At 55.5% G+C, this 24,115-nt stretch overlaps 1 protein-coding gene across 1 annotated transcript in view; it reads left to right on the top strand.

Annotated features, from left to right (window-relative positions):
- The first annotated feature begins 374 nt into the window (after nt 1-374).
- Nucleotides 375-24,115, top strand: part of CACNA1B (calcium voltage-gated channel subunit alpha1 B) — a 186,297-nt gene continuing 162,556 nt past the window's right edge. The window contains exons 1-3 of the mRNA XM_057548592.1: nt 375-780; nt 1,751-1,856; nt 5,291-5,430. Of these exons, the coding sequence (XP_057404575.1) occupies nt 497-780; nt 1,751-1,856; nt 5,291-5,430 (530 nt within the window). The 5' untranslated portion in view covers nt 375-496. The remainder of the gene's footprint in view (nt 781-1,750; nt 1,857-5,290; nt 5,431-24,115) is intronic.

Here is a 24,115-nt window from a genome sequence, read left to right on the forward strand (position 1 = left end):
GAAGGAGGGGTTCGTTTGTGCCGCTCAGCGAGCCGTCGAGGACTCCCAGCCCCGCCCAGCTCCTGGCCTGAGCTTCCCAGTTCAGCATCTGGCCAGCGGCCGGCCGGGCGCGAGGCAGGACGCGCGGAGGGCGCACGCTCACCGCTGCCGCCCAGCCCGGGCGCAGCCCAGGAGGAGCTGAGGGCCGAGGCGCAGCCCCCAGGGCCGGCGGCCGGACCCGGCAGGGGGACAGGGCGGGGGCGGCCGGCTGGGGGCGGGGCGGGCGGGATCCAGGCAGGCGGGGCGGGCGCGGATTGGTCGGGCGCTGCCACGTGACCGGCCCCTTATAGGGCGTGGTGCGGGCGGCAGAGTCGGGTGCGGCGGCGGTCTGCCGGGCGAGGTCCCGTGTGGGTCCGGCGGCTCCGCGGCTGCTCCACTACGAGCGCCAGGCGCGCCCCGCGCCCTCCCATCTCCGCGGGGCCGCCGGGCCGGGGGATGCGCGCAGCGCCCGGGAGCCATGGTCCGTTTCGGGGACGAGCTGGGCGGCCGCTATGGGGGCGCCGGCGGCGGGGAGCGGGCCCGGGGCGGCGGGGCCGGCGGGGCGGGCGGCCCGGGCCCTGGGGGTCTGCAGCCGGGCCAGCGGGTCCTCTACAAGCAGTCGATCGCCCAGCGCGCGCGGACCATGGCGCTGTACAACCCCATCCCGGTCAAGCAGAACTGCTTCACCGTCAACCGCTCGCTCTTCGTTTTCAGCGAGGACAACGTCGTCCGCAAATACGCCAAGCGCATCACCGAGTGGCCATATCCTGCCGGGGGCCGGGCCGGGCGGGGACCGGGGGCCGCCCGAGGTCGCGGGGACGGCCACGGGTGCGGCGTCGGGCGTCCGCGCCTCGCCGGGTCTGGGAGGGGCGGCCTGGGCGGGGGGCCGGGGCGGGGGCCGGTCGCGTGCGGCGCCCAGTGGCCATCTTTCCCGGGGCTGGAGGAGGGTGCGCCCTGGGGAGAGGTGCATCGGGTCGGCTCGGCGAGGAGGGGGCGGGGCGGATTCCGGGCCCCCTCCGCGCGCAGCGTGTGCGTGCGTGTTTGTGTGTTTCTGTGTGTGTGTGTGTGTGTGTGTGTGGTCGTGGTGGCAGCGGCCGCGGGAGCGGGGTGGACGCTGGGCGGAGCCCCCTGCCCCTGGGCTCGTCCCTTCGCTTCCACGGTCTGGGCGCAGAGCGCGCGGCCAGCCTGGAGGGCACCCGAGGGCGAATCGGTGTCTGTGTAGGTGTGAGCACCCGGGGGACGCGAGCCCGTGCGCGCGCCTGGCTGCAGGTGCCTGCGTGTGTGCGGGCGCTTAGCATGAACCCGGTGCTGCGCGTGCGTGCGTTCGGGACTCTCGGTACATGTATGCTCACGTGCCTGTGTAGGTACATGTGGCTGCGTGTGTCTTTAGGTGGGAGTGTGCGCCTGCGCGGGGTCCTTCCTCCAGCCGCGCGCTGGGGGCCCACAGCCCCCTCCCTCGGGGCGCGGGAGTCGGGCGGAGCCGCGGCGGAGGCGCTGTCCGCGGTGCTGACGGCCGCGGGGACGTGCTGAGGGGCTGGTGGCCGCGACTGCGGAGGCGTCCCTCGCGGCGGCCCCGAGGATGAGGGCGGGAAGGGCGGGGTGGACTCCGGACCCGGTCATTCTCAGCCCCTCCGGAGGCGGCCTGGCCCCGGCTGCTGCACTGCGCGCTGTCGGCCTTGGTCTCCTCGCCTCTCCTCTTTGGCGCCTCCTGGCCAGTCCTTAACCCACGCACTCCGTTTGAGTACATGATTCTGGCCACCATCATCGCCAACTGTATCGTGCTGGCACTGGAGCAGCACCTCCCCGACGGAGACAAGACGCCCATGTCTGAGCGGCTGGTGAGTGCGGTGGCGGCCGGCCTGAGGGCGGGGCGTGGGGTGGCGGCAGCTTGTCTGATTCCACGACCCTTTAAGGATCCGTGATCGGGCACAGCTTCCTCGGGCAGGGTAGTCTGGGCAGCTCCCCCTCCTTCAGTGGAGGAAAAGGATAGAACCCGGGAAGCTAGCACTTCCCTGAAGGGCCAGGAGAGTGGGATAGCCAGCTCAGCCCCTGCTGGGGAAGGGTGGCTTCAGAGGGGCCATTTTAGCCGGCAGCTGCTCTGCCCAGTGCCGCTAGCCACCCCTACACCTGTCCAGTCCACACGGACTAAGAAACTAAGAGCTAAAGCTGGGGTGTGGGAAGGGCGTTCATAATGGCCCAGGTTGAGGAGGGTCGGGCTCCGTGAGTGGGGGTGGGGCTAGCTGCCCACCCTTCCCTGCAGGGCTGTGATAGTCTTCGGCCCCCGGGGTGCAGCCCTTGGTCTCGGGACTGTCAGCCTCTCCTTCAGAGCTGTCTTCCCTGGCTCTGCTTGGAATCCCTTCCCTGTGGGCCCGCCGCTTCCCGTGGGAAGCACTCCTTCCCAGGCTTTCTTCCCAAACGTCCCGAATATCGCTTCCACCCACTCTTGCCCGGAGCTCCCCAGACCCCTGTGTTTTCCCGTGTTGGAGTACAGAACCCACAGGAGTCAGGATGCCAGGTCAGGGTGTCTGGAGGTGCTGGGGCAGGGGGAAGGGTGCTGCTTGAGGAGGTGAGCCCCATTTCAAGGGTGAGGTTATGTCCCCCAGCCCCAGCCACCCCTGCTGCCCTGGCCCCTTTGCCTGGGCTTGGTGTGGGCTCCCAGGGGCCCGAGAGACCGAGCTTCAGAGCAGAGAGAAGGAAGAGCAGGTGCGGGCATTGGAGAGGGAGCGTGGGGCCTGGCTGGAGAGCTGCTGGAGGTCCTGAGGTCCCCGAGGAGGCACCGGGCAGCCAGAGGCTGATCCCTCTTTTCCACACCCTGGCAAGTGACCGGTTCTGTCCAAGCTCCTGCCCTAACTTCAGTGGAGAAAAGCGTCGATGAAACAGGGCCTGTTCAGTGCTCTGCATAGGCCTTGAACTCCAGGCCAAGGGGTGGGGAAGGGGAGACAGAGTAAGCCTGCCCTGGGGGTGCTCTCAGTTGGGTGGGCACCACGAGAAGGCAGGGAAGTGACAGCCTGGGTGGTCAGCCAGGAGATGGGGGATCACGGGGCAGTCGTTTCTCCAGGCGCAGGGACGGCCAGGAGGGGCTTCTGCTGTGGGGCTCGGGGGGAGGAGGAGTGTGAAAGGCAGCACAGCCGGGCAGAGTGGGGTGTGGTCCCTGCGTGACTCTTGCCCAGGTGTGGAGCCGAACAGGGTCACTCGCCTTCTTTGGGCCCCAGGTTCCTGCTGGTGTTGTGGGCCCCATGCCTGCCACATGCTTGGTGGTGGGGGTCCACTCTGGAGGCCGGAGAAGAGGGTGAAAGTGAGAGGGAACTGGGGTTTCCGGCAGGGAGCCTTGAACGCCAGGCCACAGGGTGTGGTTACATCTCTAAGGAAGTCCAACAGGGGTGGGGCCAGAGGGAAACAGGCCGGGGTGGGGCGGGGGGCAGGGAGGCCAGTGTGCAAGCAGCCAGGTTCCGGAAGCAGGCTTGAGTAGGCCAGCCGTGTGTCCAGCCACGTCTGAGCTCCTGCCTCACAGGTGAGGGCGGGTTTGCTTTGTGGTGATGGGGGTCGGTACGCTTGTAGGAGGTGGGGGCTGAGCTGTTGGGAGAATAAGCAGAACGTGTCCCCCTGGAGGCCTGGAGGCCCCTGAGATGGGTGGGAGGCCGGACGCAGCGGCCTGGGCGGGGGCCGTGTGGCACAGGGGCAGCCTGGCCGGGGGGGGGGGGGCCTCCACAGCTCCCTGTCTCTGGGGGCTCCGCTTCCCACACACCCATCAACTTCCTGAGTGGCCTTCAGCTGGAGCCCTGGGCTTGCAGTCTCACCCCTGCCCTGAGCCAGCCCTCAGCCAAGTGTGATCAAGGGTGGGGCTGGGGGAAGAGCTGTGAGGGAAGGTCTGGGGAGGGGCCCCGCCCCCCCGCCCCCCCGCCCCCCCCGCCCCGTCTCCTGGCGCTGGCTTGCTCTTCTTCTGTGTATCCAGAGGCTTCTGTGAACATCTGTTTGCTGGGGCCCAGCTGTTAACCCAGGGCAGGTGGTCAGCGGCCTCTTCTCTCGGGGAGAGGGGACCCTCCAACTAAACCAGACCAGAAGCCTCCGGGGAATGATCCTTCGTGAGTCAGCATCAGGGTGGTAGGACAGGAGAACTGGGCCATGGTGGACGCCAGGCTGGGGGTTCACCAGGTCAGGTGGGAGAGCCCTGGAGGGCCAGGCTTCTCTGGGGAGGAAGGCTCAGGCTGCTGGTCCTGAGTGGGAACTGGCAACACCCACAGGGAACCAGTCCGGCCCTCCCCTCCCCTGCAGCCCCGGGAGGCTGGGCCCTGGCCCCTGAGGCCCGAGCCCTCCCTGGCAGAGCAGCCTTCGGAGGACAAGTCCTCCCATGGCTCCCATAGTCCTGAGGGCAGAACCTTCCCACTGCCCCTTTGCCCACTTCTGTGTCCGTGGTCTGCACTCAGGCTGTTTCCCATGCTGACCCTCCCCCTGTGTCCCCTTGGTCCAGCTTGCGGGTCACCTGCACGGAGGCTCTGTCTGCCACCCTTCCCAAGTGCGTGATGCCCCTGGTCACTCTCCACCCCGTCTGTGTGTCTTCTCCGAGTGCACGCAGCTCATCCCCACTGTGCTCGCCACCAGGGTCCCGGCCCGTGTCGGCCCTGCCCTCTCCTGTCCCCATTCTTTTGCTCACACTGTTCCCTCCGCCCGGAATTCCTTTCCTTTTCGCCCAGCTGGATGCCTCGCCCTCCAGAGGCTCCCTGAGGCCCGGCCATGCTTGCTCCCCCCAAGATGTGCATGTTTTGCTTCTCCAGAAGGTGTGTGCTGAAGGGATGCGTGGGTCCTGGGCTGTCCTCTCGGGAGTTGGGCCGTTGTCCCCGTAGCGGTTTGAGCCCAGGATCAGACCCAGGTCACCTCTGGGTTAGGATTTGTCTCTGCCTCTAGCAAGCTGTGAGTCTCCGGCCCAGTTCCTGACCTCTCTGTGCCTCAGTTTCCTCTAGGATGGGGATGAGAATAGTGCTGAATGCATGTGAGGTGTTATCATGAGGATTGTCCTAGTGATTGTGGGAAACCCCCCCCCAATTTTGTTATTGTTGTTATTGCTTCCCCTGCTGCAGGGCTTCCGGGGGTGGGAGCCCCTTCCTACTGTGATCGGGTGTCGCTGGCCGCGGGGACAGGGCCACCTGCCCTGTTAGGGGAACTCGGCAGAGATCAAACAGGCCCGTGATGGAAGAGACGAGTCTGTGGGTGGTGGGGGGTTTCCTCGCCTGCCACACCCCGGGCGGTGGTGACCTTGCTCTGCGCTTCTCCTCAGGACGACACGGAGCCGTACTTCATCGGCATCTTCTGCTTCGAGGCCGGGATCAAGATCATCGCGCTGGGCTTCGTCCTGCACAAGGGCTCCTACCTGCGGAATGGCTGGAACGTCATGGACTTCGTGGTGGTCCTCACGGGGTGGGTGCTGGGCCCGGGGTGCCCTCTGCGAGGGGCGGGGTTGGGCACGCTGGAGGCCCCGGCTTCGTGGTGGTCCTCACGGGGTGGGTGCTGGTGGGACGGGCATTGTTTCTCCCCAGGAGGTGCCTGGGCTGTGACCTTGGCTGAGGGGCCGTCGACGGTGCTCTGTCCTCGGGCGAGGCTTGCTTACAGAGCTGCTGGTGCTGTGGGCAGGTCACCAGGGCAGGGGAGGGCTCTGGGCCTTATTCTGTAAATCCTGGGCTCCAGCCTTGCCTCTGTCGCCCCGTGACCTGGGGGGCACGTTTGTGTGTTTGGATCTCCTGCCGGAAGGGTTCTCGGGCACGTCTTCCTGGAGCTGTGCTTGGATGAGCCCGTGCTGGTGTGTTGTCACAGTTTCTGGTTCCAGGAAGGCGCTTAATCAGTGTGTCCTGCCACCCACTGTCCTCCTCAGGTGGCCCTAACAATTGCCAGCTTGTGGTTTCCGAACAACCCAGGAAATCCAGAAAGTCAACTTGGGCTGGGCTGCATTGGAGGGCGGGTAGAATGCCCTGCTCTTCATCATGGAGGCCCCAGCCTTCGGGGCCATAGTGTTTCCATCTGCCTGATGGGTGTTCAGGGCCTCCGCCCTGTTCCTCTGGCCAGTAGGCTGAGGCTGGGGCTGGGCTGGGGTTGGGGGTGAGCGCTTAGGTGTTTGCTCCACAGAGCCTGTTTGCACAGCCCAGGTCCCAGAGGCCCCGCCCTGGCGGACTGCAGCCGCTGCTTCTGGGACCTTGTGGTCCCAGGGAGGCTCGGAGCCCCACTGTGGCCCAGAACACTCCTTCCAAGGGGCAGGAGGCTGCGGCCAGGTCTCTGTCCTGTGCCGCATGTGAGGACAAACAGACTTGGCTAAATGGCCTCTGGGCTCCCGAATGAGGCCCCCCTCGCCCGCCCCGTCCTGGGGGGCCTGCCCCGCTGTCTGCTCGAACCGCCGGTGGCTTGGCCCCAGAGGTGCCTGCAGCATGCCTGGCACGGGCCAGAGCTGAGGTGGCCTCGCCTCCAGAGGGTCTCTCCCTGGAGGTGACGGAGGGGCTGGTGGGCCTCGTGCCTCAGCTTCCCTTTCGGTCTTTGCGCCTGTGGTACCGGCCCGTCGCCGGCTGTGACGGGGCGGGTGCCGCTGAAATCGGATATAATAGGCTCTCCGGGCATCTTGCTGTTTTCCTTTCCTTTTTCCTAATGACCGAGAAGGGAAGGGAGCCGGGAGCCGCGCGGTCCTGCGGTGCGGTGTGCGCCGTCCACACCCGCCTGCTGCCCTCGGTGGCGGTGGCAGCGGGGGCTTTTACAGAAAGCCCTTGAGGTCCCACCGATGTTGCTGGTGGGGGTCTGGAGGTGGGCGTGGCCCCTCGGAGGGCAGGGTGCTCCCACAGTCCAGTGGGCACTGCGCGGGCTGTCGAGGAGCGTCGCTGGCTGTTTACATCTCTCTCTCCCTCTAGATGTGAGTCCCTGAGGATAAGAACGGCGTCTTATTTTTCTGGGTGTCCCCAGAGCCTAGCTCTGGGAGGGCCCCCAGGAGGGTCAGGGAGCATCTGCTGAAGTAATGGGCTATTGAAGCTAGGGTGCTCTGTGCTTGGGCCAGCTGGGAGCTGGGTGGGATGGTGGGACCCCGCCTCTGGGGATGCTGTCCATGGTGCTGAGTGTTTGGACTGCTGGGAGCAAGGCGGGGAGGCAGGAGCCCTCACCGACCCCTTGGCAGGACCCCTGGGTCTCCCAACAAACATGTCCTGATTCCAGGTCCAGGGAGCCCCGTCCCCCTGTGAGGGCTGGGAGAGACCTCCAAGGGTGGCTGTTCTCTCTTGCCATTGACGACACTCTCCGGGGCACAAGAGAGAAGAGGATGGGCTCACTTTCCTGGGAGCCCCAGCAGGGGGATCCCAAGGGTCCCGAGACCTTAACTCTGCCCCCAGCCCAGACTTGGAGATCCTGACCTCGGTCCATCTGTTTCTCCACCTCCTCTTTCCTACCTCTCCTCGCTTCTGTCTCTTCTTCACGTGGGCCTCTCTCCTACCCCGCCAACCCTGTTTCTGTCTCTCTTTCCCTCCCTCCCTGTCTCCTTGTCTTACTCTCTTGGTCTTTGTCTCCCCATTTCTAATCTTCTCTGCCTCACTGACCCTTTATCTCTTCTTTGCCTTCTCGGTATTTCTTTGCCTCTCGACGTCTCTGTTTCTCTGTGTCTTTTTGCTTTTTCTCTCTCATTCTTCCTCTGTCCCTTTCTCTTTCTGCCTGTTCTGTGTCTCTCATCTGGGTCCTGGAGTCTCTGCTCTCGCTGTGCGTTGGCACCAATGGTTTCCAGGCTCCCTCTCTCTGCACCTTGTCCCCAGGGGTGGCGCTGGGTTGGGAGGGGAGCCCCCAGATGGGGAGGGTGATCTATGTCCCAGAGTCACGTGCGGGAGCTGCTCTGTTGCTCCTGCTTGCAGCACCCAGGGACTCGTGACCTGTGTGTGTACTCATGTATGCGTGCGCATGTGCGTCTGTGCACGTGTGTGCACCTGTATGTGTGTGTGCCTGTATGTATGTGCATGTGTGCACGTGTGTGTGTGTGTGGTGCGTGATGGAGGGAGGCCCTGGTCCATTTTGGGGTGAGTGCTTGCCCCAGGGAACCCAGGGAAGAACGCCTAACTCTAAGCCCTCTTGAGCTGAGGTCCCTGTGGGTAGCCATGGCGGGAGGGGGGGACGTTATTTCTCCTTCCCTTTTTAAAAAATTTATTTATTTATTTATTTTTGGCTGTGTTGGGTCTTCGTTGCTGCACGCAGGCTTCCTCTAGTTGCGGCGAGCAGGAGCTACTCTTCCTTGGAGTGCGCGGGCTTCTCATTGCGGTGGCTTCTCTTGTTGCGGAGCACAGGCTCTAGGCGCCCGGGCTTCAGTAGTTGTGGCTCGCGGGCTCTAGAGCGCAGGCTCAGTAGTTGTGGCTCACGGGCTTAGTTGCTCCGCGGCATGTGGGATCTTCCTGGACCAGGGCTCGAACCCGGGTCCCCTGCATTGGCAGGCAGATTCTTAGCCACTGCGCCACCAGGGAAGTTCCCTACTTTGTTGTTTTTAATTAGGGTTGACTTAATTGGTGCTCAGAGGGCCGGAGGCCCATGGTGGGGAGGGGAAGGGCTCTGGCCGGGGAGGCCCTGGTGCTGACTTGTCCCCGGAGGCCAGCTGGGCTCCCTTCTACTTCTGAGGCTGGCACGCAGGTTGTGGGAGGGCCCTGATGGAACGAGGGCCGCTCCCTGCATCAGGGAGGCCTCTCAACCTCACGTACTCGCCTGTAAACTGCGCCTGGGTGCACGCTCGGTGCTGCAGGGGGCACAGCATCTAGTCCTGGCCACGGAGCCAGGTGAGGGGCTGCCCTGCCTGCCGCCCTCTGTCCTCCGTCCTGTCCACGCGTTTCCAGCTCCTCGAGCTGCCCCGCCCGGCACGGCCCCGCCCACTCACCGTCCCTTGATCACTCATTTATTCAGATTCACTGAGCCTCTGCCCGGTGCTGAGGACACAGCAGTGAACAAGACCCCCAGGCGCCTGCCCTGTGGGCTGCGTTCTTGGGGGGCCCCGTCTCCCTGCTCCGCGCTGTGTCCTCTCGGCGCGCAGAGGCTCGGCAAGGGCAGGTCCCGGCCGCATCACGGCGCCTGGGGGCAGGTGTGCGGTGGAGACCGCTCCTTCTGTGACGGTAGCGTGCTTCGTCTTCCCATGTAGGAAGGGGCTCAAGGAGAACGCGGTGTGGACTGGGGGGCTGTTGCTTGGTGTCGGTGGTCAGAGGAGACTCGCTGGTGAGGTGACTTTTGAGGGGTGTGAGGGGATGAGCCATCTAGATACTTGGGGAGAGGGCTTGGCTGGCGGTGTCAATACCAGGACACAGGTGTATCCGTGGCCTTGAGAGCCTGAGACCGGACAGGATCCCCAGGGAGTGGGGAGTTTGGAGGAGAAGCTGCCCACGACTGAGCCCCGGGACCCCAGAGCTGATACGTTGGTGAGGTGGGTGGGGACGGTGCCGAGGAGGCAGGAGCGAGAGGAGGATGGGCGGCTGAGCGCGGCTTTGAGCACCGTGCGGCTGATGGGGTCTCCCGAGAGCTTGCAGGGGAAGGTCCCGCGGGAATGGGAAGGGTGCGTGGTGAGCACCTGGGGCAGCTCTTCCACCTTTGAGGGAGTTTTACAGCAAAGCCGGCAGAGGACTGGGCAGTGGCAGTGGGGAGGGGAGGGGCGGAGGGTTTAATTAGGTGGGGACCAGAGCCTGTGTGCAGACGGGCCAGGTCCGGGAGGCAGGGAGTAGCGGCCACGCAGCCAGGGCGCTGGAGTCATGTCCTGGGTGGACGAGGGGAGCCAGGCTCTTGCCACGCGGGGCGGTGGAGCAGGAGGCCGGGGCGGGGTGCGGTCAAGTTCCCCTTCACGGGGGTCAGGGAAGGTCCCTAAGAAGGACCTTGAGCAGAGGTGTCCGGAGCCCGGGAGGGGGCGGAGGGTGAGGATGCAGGGAGGCCGCGGGGCCTGCTGGGGGGCTCCGGGTGCAGGGGCCGGTCCTGGGCGGGGAGCAGTGCCCCAGGGAGGCGAGGGGGCTTGGACTGGGGTGGAGCTGCAGGAAGCGCTGGTCTGGTTGATTGTCCTCAGGAAACCCGTTGGCACCCCCGAGTGTGGCACCCGCGTCCCCAGCCTGGTGTGTCCCCACGTCACCACCTCCGCCCTCCCCATCCCGTCGGCAGCCCCCGGCCCACCCTGCGGTCCTGACAGGTTGATGGCAGCTGGGAGTAGGGGCAGCAACAGGGTCCCCTCAGAGCCCGGGGACCTCTTTGTGCTGGCAGAGGACCCCAGGACCCCGAGGCCATGGGTGTCCCTGCCCCCGTCACAGCCCCAGCCCCAGCCTGGAGCCTTCCTCAGGGACAGCAGAGAAACGTGTCCCAGCTCAGACAGGTGACTCCTCAAGGGGACATTTCCAACCACAGCCTCTCATTTCACTCCAAATTAAGCCGGGATTTCTCTCCAGGACCTGTAATTAGAGCTCCGGGTCCTCCCTCCCTGGCCTGGGCGTCCTGTGGCGCCGCTAGGGAGAGGCGTTTGCACTGGGCGTGGACGCGAAGTTGGTCAGAGGGCGCGGGAGAGCGCTGTGGGGAGGCCGGGCCGCGGAGGACACTGCCCTGGGCGAGGAGGGGCCAGCAGGTACGGGCCGAGGTGCGCGGTGACCCTGTGTCCACGTGTGGCAGCCAGGGACGCTGTGCCTCGCCGTGGGTGACACTGTGCCCATGTTTGAGGTGACTAGGGACACCGTGTCTGAGTGACCAGCTGCAGTGGGTTTGGACGTGGGCCGACCCCAGGGCGTGTCCGAGCGCGGGCACTAGAGCTCGCGTTCAGGGCTGGAGCTGCCGCCCACGGGCTCCTCCTGCGTCCTGTGACTGTGGTCCTGCAGGCGGGGTCTGTGATGCCTGGTCAGGTTGGGGGTTTGCCGGACTTTCTCTCCCATCCCCACCTGAGGCTGGAAGCGGTCGGGACAGAGGAGGGGCCTGAGCTCTGACAAGTGGCCCCTGGAGCGGCAGAAGGGGGCTGTCTGGCCCCCATTATTACGCTCCAGGCAGCGTCCCCGAGGCTTCACTGACGATTCAGAGCAGGCCCGGCCCCGGGCTCTGCAGGCCTCCTGTGCTGTGTGGCCGGGTCGGAGTTGGGGGGAGGCACCCTGTGCCCGGCCCCCAGGTGCCTGCCTCCTGCCAGTGGCCTCCCACGGGGCCTGTCAGTCCCTGGGGACAGGCCTGGAGCCCCGTGCTGGGCTGTGTGACCCCCGAGGCGGGCGGGTCGGGGGGGGATCCCAGCCTCCCTCCTCACGCTCGCCGCTGGGTGTTTACGGAGGAGCAGCTTACACCCCTGCTTGTGTCTCTGCGTCCCCCGTTCCTCCTCCCCCGTCTTCCTCTGATTTAGGGTTCTTGTCATTCTTCTGGAAGGGTGTGGGGAGCCGGAGCCAGGCCCCTCCTGGCCGCTGCCTGCAGACCCCACCCCATGTGTTGAGGGAGAGGCCCCACCGCCCAGCTCCAAGGGCCTGGGGGTCCTGGCAGGACAGGGAGTGCAGCCTGCCCGGCCTCAGACCTGGAGCTCAGCCGAGCTGTGCTGCGCTGCCGGCTCTCGTCCTGGGTGCTGGGCCCCCTGGGGCTGCCGCCGCCTGGTGCCCACAGGATGCCAAGCCCCGAGTGCCTCTGAGAGGTGGCCCGGGGCAACTGCTCACCTATCCATGTATCCTGTGCCTAGTGCACCTGCAGAGGTCACAGGAGGTCAAGTTCATGCCTGGGGAGGGCGGGAGCATTTGCCCATGGGTGGTGGATACACCTGCAGCTGTTTGGGTGGGCGGGGCAGTTGGGCCTTGGGCTCTGTCTTCCCGCTCAGCTCCAGGCGGCTCCCCTCACCCCCACTTCACACCGCTGAGCCCAGAGCTGCAGATTCACCTGGAGGTGAGAATGGTGGCTAATGTCTTCTTGGGTTACTAGGCCTGGAGCCAAAGCTGGTCCCTGGCCTGGGGAAGGGGACGGGAGAGCAAGTCCTTCTAGGGATGGGCAGGCCAGGCCTCATCTCCACCCAGGGCCTCCCCACCGCCTGCAGCCCATCTGCACTCACACGGACCTGGAACTCGCAGATCCCGCAGGTCACCTGTCACAGGCGCCTGGGTGTCCTGTCGCTCATGCAGCCAGCCGCCTCGCTGCTGCCCCACTGTGCCCCTCTTTCTCTGGGTCTCAGCCTCCCCCCGGGGGGGCCACTCTCAGAGCCCCCGACACTACAGCCCCTCCCGGAGAGAAAGAGCCCGTGCACACGGCTGGGCCCCCTGCTTCCTGTGGGATGGGCTGTGTGTCTGTCTTCTCTCAGCTCACCCCCCCCACTCCCCGTCCCCACCTGGCGGGCCTCTCTGCCCTTTCCTCGCCCCAAGGGGCTTCCCTACCGGCTGGCTCCGTGACAGCCCCTCCCTGCTGACGGACGTTCCCCCTGAGAGCTGTGTTAGTTCAGGCGCTGTAACAGAGGCCACAGACGGGGGTCAGGGGCTGAGACAGCAGACGTTCACCGTCTCACCGTCTGGACGCTGGACGCCCGAGATCAAGGTGCCCGCAGGGTTGCTTTAGGCGAGGCCCTCTTCCTGCCTGCAGGCGGTGGCCTTCCCACTGTGTCTTCACGGGACTGCTTCTCCGTGTGTGCAGAGGTCTCTGGGTTCTCTTCGTGTTCGGTTAGATTCGTCCTATTAAATTAAAGCCCATCCTTATGACCTTTGTTAAGCATTTGCCTCCTAAGAGCCCCGTCTCCAAATACAGCCCCTCTGGGGGTTAGAGCCTCACACAGGAGTTTGGGGGGGGGGGACACAGTTTAGTCCATAATAGGCTGTGCTCAGACCCCAGGCTCCTCTGATGAGCGTCCGTTGGCCCCACTGCCTCGGTGCCCCGGTTCCCAGTGTGCGGCAAATACTGTGGGATTGGAATCCAGCTGGGAGAGCAGGGAGCCTGCCCCGGCCCCGACGGGCACAGGGTGCCACGTGACTGACCCGGGCGATCGTGCGGCTCCTGGCCCGGCTGTGGTGCGGCCGCCGTGTCGTGGGCCCGGGCGAGGCGGCTGTAGGGCCGGCGTCCTCCTCCCCGCCTCACCTTCCGCTGGCCGTGGGCCCTTTCTCACTCCTCCAGGTCTGTTGTCAGCCTCCCGGGCCTGGCAACACACCGCAGCACCAGGCACTGAGGACGGGCTGAAGGCAGGGCTGCCCGCCCACCCTAGGACCCTCTCCAGCCTGGACCGGGGCAGGGGTCGGGGGGCGCTGCTGAGCCCGGGGGAGGTCCGGGGGTGTCCTGGGCATGGTGAAGCCTCCGGTCTGAGGGTGGGAATCCCCAAGGGAGCCGCCAGCCCTGCCACCCCCTGTGCCTGCGGGCCCTGCACCTGCGATCTCGGGCCTGGGTTCTGAGAATGCAGTGATGGGGAGGGGACGGGCGTGAAGCAAGAGCTCCCTTCTTCCCGTCACCGAATCAATTCTGGGGCACAGTGTTTCCACTGGGGTACAGTCCAAGGCCGGCCAGCCCTGCAACACACACTGATGCAAGGACACAGCAGAGGCACGTGCGAGACCCCTCCAGCCCTGTCCCTGCCCACATGGCCTGGACTCGGTCTCCATGAGGGGCTCTTTCCAGGGGGTAAGACCCCTGGGGTGGTGCACTTACTTGTGCTTCTCTGGGTCCCCAGCCTGGGAGGTGGGCAGTGGGGGTGCAGAGCCCTCTGGTGAAAGCACCAGAGCAGGTGGGCAGAGGGAGGTGGGCAGCGTGAGCTCCTGAGACATGGAAGGGAGAACGAAAGGTACAAGCTGACTCTTCCATGAAGTTTCCTGCGTGCTGGCTGGTCTGCTAACGTAATCATCCTACAACCATCCTGGGCTAGATGCTGTTATTAACATCCCCTTTTAAAAAACTAAATATCTTATTTTGAGCTAATTGTAGATGCACAATATGCAGGGAGGGTTCTGAGGGTGATGTCCTGTGAAGCTGTAGCACAATTTCACAACCAAGACGTCGACAATGGTACAGTCAAGACACAGAAACTCCATCCCCACCAGGACCCCTCCTGTTGCCCGTTTGTATCTGCTCCCACTTTCCTCTGACCTCACTGCTTCTCAGTCCCTGACAGCCACAGTCCAGTCTCCATGTCCATCATTTTGTCACTTTAAGAACATTATGCAAATGGAATGGTGCCTTTGGGATTGGCTTTGTTCCCTCAGGATGACTCTCTGAGGATGATTGAATCACGCTGTTGCATGTGTCTATACTTTGTTTCTCTTTACTGCCCATTGTCTCTTTAACTATTCACCTGTTGAAGGACATGTGGGTTGTTTCCAGTTTTTGAAATATCACCCACAAGGCTGCTCTGCACATCCATGCACAGGTTTTGTGTGAACATAAGTTTCCATTCCTCTGGGATGAACGCCCAGGAGTGCAATTACGGGGCTGTATTGCAGTTGCATATTTAGTTTTTTAACAAATTACCAAACTGTTATCCAGAGTGGCAGTACCATTTTACAGTTTTTTAAATTCCCACCAGGAATGTATGAGTGATCTAGTTTCTCCATATCCTCACAAGAGTTTGGTGTTGTCACTATTTTTTATTTTAGCTATTTTGATAGGTATGCAGTGATACATCGTGGTGGTTTTGATTTGAATTCCCTTAATGGCCAGTGATGTTGGACATCTTTTCATGGACTTATTTGCCATCTGTATCTCCATTTTGGGGAAGTGTCAGTTCATATATTCTGCTCAGGTTCTAATTGGATGGTTAGTTACTGGTCAGTTTTCTCCCAATCTGTCGCTTATTTTTTCATCCTCATAACAGGGACTTTTGCAGAGCAAAAGTTTTGAATCTTAATGAAGTCCAATTTATCAGTTTTTCCTTTTATGGATAGGGCTTGTGGTTTTGAGTCTAAGAACTCTTTTCAGCCCTAGGTCATGATGATTTTCTCCTATTTTTCTTTTTTTCTGAAAGTTTTATCATTCTATATTTTATGTGTAAGTCTGGGATCCATTTTGAGTTAGTTTTGTATCAGGAGTGAGGCTTAAGTTGAGATTCTTTTTTGTTTGTTTTCTTCCTGTGCGTGGCTATCCAGTTGCTCCAGCACTTGCTGGAAAGGCTATACAGTGTATTTCCTCCACTGAAGTGTTTTGTGTCTCTGTCAGAAGTCAGCTGGGCATGTTTGTGTGGGTCTGCTGCTGTTCCGTAGATCCGTGTGTCCATCCCTCTACCAGTTTCACACTGTATTGATTACTGTAACTATTTAAGTCTCAAAATTGGGCAGACTCATTCCTCCCACTTTATTCTTTTTTTAAAAAAAGTGTTTAAGAGTAAATTTAAAAAAAAAACTGTTTTAGCTATTCTAATTTCTTTGCTTCCATATAAATTTTGGAATAATTTTGTCAATGTATATGCAGAATCTTCACAGGAATTGTATAAAACCTGTGTGTTAATTTGCAGAGAATTGGTATCTTTACTATATTGAGTCTTCCAATCTGTGGACATGGTACGTCTCTCCATTTATGTAGACCTTATTTGATTTCTTTTTTTTTTTGTATTTTATTTATTTTTTATACAGCAGGTTCTTATTAGTCATCAATTTTATACACATCAGTGTATACATGTCAATCTCAATCTCCCAGTTCATCCCACCACCACCCCCACCCCCCACCACTTCCCCCCTTGGTGTCCATACGTTTGTTCTCTACATCTGTGTCTCTATTTCTGCCCTGAAAACCGGTTCATCTGTACCATTTTTCTAGGTTCCACATCTATGTGTTAATATACGATATTTGTTTTTCTCCTTCTGACTTACTTCACTCTGTATGACAGTCTCTGGTCCATCTGGTCCAGACTCTCCCCATTAAGTCTCTGGTCCATACAAATGGCCCAGTTTCATTCCTTTTTATGGCTGAGTAATATTCCATTGTATATATGTGCCACATCTTCTTTATCCATTCATCTGTCGATGGACATTTAGGTTGCTTCCATGTCCTGGCTATTGTGAGTAGTGCTGCAGTGAACATTGGGGTGCATGTGTCTTTTTGAATTATGGTTTTCTCAGGGTATAGGCCCAGCAGTGGGATTGCTGGGTCATATGGTAATTCTATTTTTAGTTTTTTAAGGAACCTCCATACTGTTCTCCATAGTGGCTGTATCAATTTACATTCCTACCAACAGTGCAAGAGGGTTCCCTTTTCTCCACACCCTCTCCAGCATTTGTTGTTTGTAGATTTTCTGATGATGCCCATTCTAATCGGTGTGAGGTGATACCTCATTGTCGTTTTGATTTGCATTTCTCTAATAACTAGTGATGTTGAGCAGCTTTTCATGTGCCTCTTGGCCATCTGTATGTCTTCTTTGGAGAAATGTCTATTTAGATCTTCTGCCCATTTTTTGATTGGGTTGTTTGTTTTTTTAATATTGAGCTGCATGAGCCGTTTATATATTTGGAGATTAATCCTTTGTCCATTGATTCGTTTGCAAATATTTTCTCCCATTCTGAGGGTTGTCTTTTCGTCTTGTTTACAGTTTCCTTCGCTGTGCAAAAGCTTTTAAGTTTCATTAGGTCCCATTTGTTTATTTTTGTTTTTATTTCCATTACTCTAGGAGGTGGGTCAAAAGAGGTCTTGCTGTGATTTATGTCAAAGAGTGTTCTTCCTATGTTTTCCTCTAAGAGTTTTACAGTATCTTGTTTGACTTCTTTCATCAGTATTTTATAGTTTTCAGGATTCAAGAGCTATGCATGTTTTGTTAGATTTACATCTAAGTTTTTCTTTTATTTTTGCACGAGTACAAATGGTATTATATTTAAAATTTCAGTGTCCACATGTCCACTGCTAGTATATAGAAAAACAGTACATTTTTGTATATTTATCTCTAATCCTGCAACCTTGCTGAATGCACTTATTAGTTCCAGGAGATTTTTCTTTTTTTTTTAAGATTCTTTGGAATTGTCTATGTTGACAAGTATGTCATTTGCAAATAGGGACAGTTTTATCTCTTTCTTTCCAATCTGTCTCCCTTCTCATTCCTTTTCTTGTCTTATTACACTGACCAGGACTTCTAGTACTAAGTTGAATGAGAGTGGACACCTTTGCCTTGTTCCCAGTTTTAGGAGGAAAACATTCAGACTCTCCCCATTAAGTATAATGTTTGCTGTAGGTTTTTGTAGATGCTTTTTATTAAACTGAGGCAGTTCCCCTCTATTCCTTTTTTTCTGAGACTTTTTGTCATGAATCAGATTTCTTCTTGTCAGTGTCAGATTTCATCCAATGCTCTTTCTGCATTGGTATGATCATGTGACTCTTTCTTCCTTTGCATGTTAATATGGTGGATTACAATGATTGATTTTTGAGTATTGAACCAGACTTACTTCCTGGAACAAACATGGTCATGGTATATAATTCCTTTTTATATATTGCTGAATTGTATTTGCTAGTATTTTGTTAAGGATTTTTGCATCTGTATTCATGAGGGCTATTGGTCTGTCATTTGTTTGCTTTGTTTTGTTTTGTTTTTTTTTTTTTTTTTGGTACTGTCTTTGTATGGTTTTGATATCAGGATAATACAAGCTTCCAAAAATGGATTTGGAAGTGTTCCCTTCTCTGTTCTATTTTCTGGAAGCCATTGTGTAAAAATGCTGTGAATTCTTCTTTAAATATTTGGTAGAATTCTGCAGTGAATCCAACTGGGCCAGGAGATTTCTTTTTAGGGAGTTTTTTTTTTTTTTTTTTTTTTAAAGGATTTTCTTATTTATTTATTTATTTATTTATTTATTTTTGGCTGTGTTGGGTCTTCGGTTCGTGCGAGGGCTTTCTCCAGTTGCGGCAAGCGGGGGCCACTCTTCATCGCGGTGCGGGGACCGCTCTTCATCGCGGTGCGCGGGCCTTTCTCTATCGCGGCCCCTCCCGTCGCGGGGCACAGGCTCCAGACGCGCAGGCTCAGCAATTGTGGCTCACGGGCCCAGCTGCTCCGTGGCATGTGGGATCTTCCCAGACCAGGGCTCGAACCCGTGTCCCCTGCATTAGCAGGCAGATTCTCAACCACTGCGCCACCAGGGAAGCCCCTTTAGGGAGTTTTAAACTTATGGATTCAATTTCCTTAATAGTTATAGGGATCTTCAAATTATCTATTTCCTGTTGAGTGAGTTGTGGTAGTATGTGTTTTTTGAGGACGTAGTCCATTTAGTCTAAATTGTCAAATTTATGTGTGTAGAGTTGTTAACAGTAGTCGCTCATTATCCTTTTGATGTCTGCAGGGTCTGTAGTGATAACCCTTGTCTCGTTTCTTATATTGGTAATTTGTGTCTTCTCTCTTGATCTCTCTCTTTTGGGAGGTTTAGGTTAGTCTTGCTAGAAGTTTGTCAATTTTATTGATCTTTTCAAAGAACCAGCTCTTAGTTTCAATGATTTTTTTCTTTCTTTTTTTTCAGTTTTACTTATTTCTGCCCTTATTTTTATTATTTTCTGCATTCTGTTTGCTTTGGGTGTATTTTACTCTTTTTTTTCTCAGTTCTTGTGGTGAGAGCTTAGATGCATGATTTGAGACGTTTCTTCTTTTCTAGTGTATGCACATGGCATATTAAATTTGCCTCTCAGTACACTTTAGCTGTGTCTCACACATTTTAGTATGCTGTATTTGCAGTTCAATTCAGTTCCATGTGTTCTTAAATTTTCCTCTAGACTTTTCTTTGATCTGTAGATTGTTTAGAAATGTGCTGTTTAGTTTCCAAATGTTTGGAGATGTTCCAGTATCTTTGTGTTATTAATTTCTAGCTTGATTCCATGTGGTCAGAGAACACACTGTATGATTTTGGTTATTTTAAATTTGGTAAGGTTTATTTTAAGCTCAAGATATGGTCTATCTTTGTTTATGTTTCATGGGCACTTGGCAAGAATATGTACACTGCTGTTTTTGTGTGGCATGTTCTATAAATGTGGATTAGATCCTGTTTGTTGAAGGTGTTAATAAGTCTTCTGAATCCTTGCTGATTTTCTGTCTGGTTCTGTCAGTTGTCAAGGTGGGTGCTGAGGTCTCCATTTATAGTTGTGCATTTGTCTATTTTTCCTTACAGCTCTATTGGTTTTTGCTTCACATATTTCGTGGCTCTGTTGTTGAGTACATACAGGCACACCTCATTTATTGAGCTCCACTTTATTGTAGATAATGCGTTTTTTCACAAATCGAAGGCTTGTGGCAACCCTGCATAGAGCAGATCTATTGGCGCCATTTTTTCCAAAAGCATTGGCTCACTTTTTGTCTCTGTGTCACATTTCGTTAATTCTTGGAATATTTCAAACACTCCTAAAAGATTATGACTTGTTGAAGGCTCAGATGATGGTTAGCATATTTTAGCAATAAAATATTTTAAAATTAAGGTATGTACATTTTTTTAGACATAATACTATTATAGCACAATTAGTTGACTACGGTATAGTATAAACATAGCTTTTGTATGCACTGGGAAACCAGAATATTCATGTGACTTCCTTTATTGTGATACTCATTTTATTGTGGGGGTCTGGAACGAAACCCAAAATATATCCCAGGTGTGCCTGTGCATGTTTAGTGTTGCTGTGTCTTCTGGGTAGACTTTATTATTATATGTTCCTCTGTGTCTCTAGTAGTTTTATTTGCTATGAAGTCTACTTTATCGATGTTACTGTAGTCACTCCAGCTTCTGTTTGATTAATATGTGCATGAAGTATCTTTTTTTATCTTTTTACTTTCAACTTGCCTGCATCATCATATTAGAAGTGAGTTTCTTATAGACAGCATATAGTTGGATCATATTTGTTAATCCGTTACACCAATTCTGTCTTTTATTTGGTTTATTTAGACCATTTCCGTGTAATATAATTATTGCTCTGTTAGGGCTTAAGTCCACTATTTTATTTTTTGTTTCTGTTTGAGCTCTCTGTTTTTTATTTCTTTGATTTCTTTTTCCTGCCTTCCTGTGGGTTATTTGAATGTACTTTAGAACTCCGTTTTGATTTATCTATAGTATTTTTAAGTGTATCCTTGTAGAGGATTTTTAGTGGTTGCTCTGGGTATTGCATTATATATACATAATTTATCCCAGTCTGTTGGTGTAGTTTTACCAGTTTGAGTGAAGTATAGAAATTTTATGGAACTTATGTCCCATTATCCTCTCCAATGTATAGTGTGATTATCTTAAATATTTCCTCTACATGTATTTATTTATTTTTAAAATTTATTTATTTCATTTATTTTATATTTTTGGCTGCACTGGGTTTTCATTGTTGTGTGCGGGCTTTCTCTAGTTGCGGCGAGCAGGGACTACTCTTCGTTGCGGTGTGTGGGCTTCTCATTGTGGTGGCTTCTCTTGTTGTGGAGCACGGGCTCTAGGCGCGCGGGCTTCAGTAGTTGTGGCACGCAGGCTCAGTAGTTGTGGCTTGCAGGCTCTAGAGCGCAAGCTGAGAAGTTGTGACGCATGGGCTTAGTTGCTCTGTGGCATGTGGGATCTTCCCGGACCAGGGCTCGAACCCGTGTCCCCTGCATTGGCAGGCAGATTCTTTTTTTTTTTTTTTTTTTTTTTTTTAATGAGGATCTTGAATCAGATGCGTATGTTTTGATTGATTGATTGATTGATTGATTTTGGCTGTGTTGCGTCTTCGTTTCTGTGCGAGGGCTTTCTCCAGTTGTGGCAAGCGGGGGCCACTCTTCATCGCGATGCGCGGGCCTCTCTCGTTGCGGAGCACAGGCTCCAAACGCGCAGGCTCAGCAGTTGTGGCTCACGGGCCCAGCCGCTCCGCGGCATGTGGGATCTTCCCAGGCCAGGGCTCGAACCCGTGTCCCCCGCATTAGCAGGCAGACTCTCAACCACTGCGCCACCAGGGAAGCCCAGGCAGGCAGATTCTTAACCACTGTGCCACCGGGGAAGCCCCTCTACATGTATTTAGAACTGCATCAGAGAGTGCTATAATTTTTGTTTCAACCACAAGCATAGTTTAGAAAACATAATTTAGGAAACTGTACTGTATTGATATTTACCCTTATTTTTATTCTTTCCATTCTTCTTCCTTCCTTATGGTCAATGATTCCTTTTTTTGATCATATTCTTTTTATTTAGAGAACTTTTTAAAGTCACTCTTTGAAAATAGGTTTGCTGGTGACAAATTCTCTTAGTATTTCTTCATCTGAGAATATCCTGATTTCTCCTTCATTCCCGCAAGATATTTTTGCTGGGTACTGGTGTCTAGGTTCACACTTCTTTTCTTTCAGCATTTGAAAATATTGTGCTACTTCCTTCTGATCTCCATGATTTATGATGAGAAATTCACTGTCCTTTGAATTATTTTCCCTTATAGGGATGTGTTTCTCTGGCTCTTCTGAATATATATATATTCATATATATATATATCCACTTCTATTATGAAAGTTTTCAGAGGATAGTTGGGTAGTACAATGAACAACGTATATGCTCCACCTAAATTCAATAAATTTTAATTTTGCAATCCTTTTCCTTCCTGTATTATATATTTTGCTGTACCATTTAAAAGTTGTAGGTATTATGAAGTATCATCCCTAGTGTTCTAAGAATAAGGGCACTGGCCTATGTAGCTATAATAACATTATCCTTCCTCAGAAAATAAGTCCATTATCACCTAATTTATTCCATTTTAAAATTTCTAATTGTCACAATCAAGATTTTTTTCTTTGTTTTTAGTTTTCAGAAGTTTGACTATGATGTGTTTTGTGGATATCTTTAAGTTTATTTTGTTTGGGAGTCACTCAATAGGTCCTTGAGGCTCCCTCCTCCCCCCCTTCTCTTCTTCTACTTCCCCTCCCCCCACTGCTCCTCCTCCATCTTTCAGCCTAATTTCTCTCTGTCGTTCACATTCATACTGTACTGTTGTTATTCAGTTCATTGACTCTTTCCTCTGTTCCCTCTCTTCTGCTGTCAAGCCCATCCTCTTAGCTTTTTATATTGGTTATTGCAGTTTTCAGTTATAAAATTTTCATTTGATTCTTCTTTACATCGTTCATGATACTTTCTGTTTTTTTTGGTTTGTTTCAAACATGTTTGCAGTTGTTTGCGGTAGCACTTTTATCATCACTGCTGCAAAATCTTTGTCAGATAATTTTAGTATCTCTGTTATCTTAGTGTTGGAATCTACTGATTGTCTTTTTTCGTTCAGTTTGAGATCTTCCTGGCTTTTTGATGAATGAGTTTTGATTGAAACCTGGACATTTCCACATGTTTTTCTGAGACTCTGGATCTTATTTAACCCTTTGTTAGCTGAGTCTCTGATCCTGACCCATAAGAGGCAGGGGTCTTCTGCCTTGTGACTTCTACATGGGGTAGAAGTCCCAGTTTCCTACTCGACCTTCATTGGCAGGACCCCTCATTACTGCAGGGGGTGGGTAACGCTCCCACTTTACAGACTGGAGACTGAGGAAGCTCAGAAATTTGTTCTGCAGGAACCAGTAAGGATTCCAGCTAGACTGAGCCAAAGTCCAAGCTCCTAACCACTAGCTACCCTGACCCTCAGGATATTCAGGAGGAGTAAAATTTACCCTAAAAAGAGGGGTCTGATGGCAGTGACCTGGAGGCATCTCCTCCTGGGGTTTCCATGGCTGCGGCGAGTGAGTGTCCTGGGTCACAGTGACCTCACTGGTTGGAGCTTTGCTGCACTTGACCAAAGTAGTAGGCCTCTTTCAAGCTGGACAGAGCACTTCAGGCAGTCTAAGGGCACAATGTCCATCTGGGGGCCATCTTTTCCCAGCACAGATTGGGGGTGGTGATGGTCAGGGAGGGGCTGTAGAGCATCCCTACGATGGTCACCCACTGTGCCCCAAAGAAGCTGGTGGCCTGGAACCCTTTCTGTCCACTCTGTGTGGTCCCCACCTGTCTTGTAGCCCGATTTAGGCTGGGGAGGATGATCACGTGTGGCTGGACTTTCCTGTGCTTTGGGCAGTGACTACGACAACGTCTGTTGCGTGTGAGGCTGACCTCAGCATGAGTCAGTGTGTGTCACTGTGTGTAACCATGTGGGGCACGAGGCACTGGGCCATGTCCCAGCTCCACCTCTTCTTGGGTTGTGAGCCTGGACACTTGGATGTGCTCTCTGAACCTCAGTTTCTTCCTCTGTATGATGGGGCTAATGGTGCTGACCTCCGAGAGTCCCTGGCACGTGGTAGACAGCCCATGATGTTTTTATTTGAATGAGATGTGAATGTCATGTTCTCTGGCATGGCGGCCCGCACATGCCAGGCCTGGCCCTTCTTCAGCCCTGCCTGGTGTCTCTGGGCTTTGGAGCAGGCTCAGGGCCTCTAGTGCAGGGGGCCTGCACTTCATGCTCAGCCCAGGGTGGGGGGTGGGGTGAGGAGGGTGGAGGAGGCTGAGACCCACAGGCTCTCTCCATGGCAACAGCCAGCAGCCTCCTGGCCAAGAGCCAGCACCTGGAAAGTCAGTGACAAAGCAGTTCCTGGAGATGGTGCTTCCCCTGCCACGCGTCTGCCCTCAGCTCCCGTGTCTCCCTGGGCCGTGGGCGGGTGCTGTGGGTACCCGCCCCCCGGGCCTGACCTGGGGACTCGGCACCTGCCCAGCGGGAACCGGGACTGGGGCGAGCAGGTGCTCCTGGCTTCCCCTGGAGCCCGCCCCACCCCCTCCCTGATGACGGTAGTAACGGCCCCAAGGACGCTGGTGCCGCTGCCCCTGAGTGCTGGTGGGTCCCGATGCTGCCGGGCACGTCTTCTGAGTGTCATCTCGTAGCAGCGTCACCATAGCCACGGGACCCTCACGCTGTCACCTCCATGTCTCAGGTGAGGGACCGGACAGGCCGTGCCTTCCCTGTGACCAGGAGGACCCAGGCTTGGACTTGAACCCCGGCCACCTGCTCCAGGGTCCTGGCTCTGGTGTCCCAGGGCTGAGGTCCTCCCAGGCAAGCCCTGCGGAGCCCGGGGTGCTCACGTCTGGGAGGGGAGGACATGGCGCCCCAGCCCCCTGCTCGGCAGGGCCTGAGCTCCCTGGAAGGGGCTGAGCGGCACCGCTGAAATGCGTCCCGCCTGGGGCCCCAGCGGGGTCGGGGCCCTGCTCAGCTCGGCCGACTTGGAGCCAAAGCCACCACTGCTGGGGTCACAGCATCTCAAAGGGTCGGGTGGCCCCTGCACCCCAGGTCCTTCTTGCTGATTCGTTGCCCAAACTGAGGT

This window comes from Balaenoptera acutorostrata, chromosome 6 (assembly GCF_949987535.1).
Source record: "Balaenoptera acutorostrata chromosome 6, mBalAcu1.1, whole genome shotgun sequence".
Lineage (NCBI taxonomy): Eukaryota > Metazoa > Chordata > Mammalia > Artiodactyla > Balaenopteridae > Balaenoptera > Balaenoptera acutorostrata.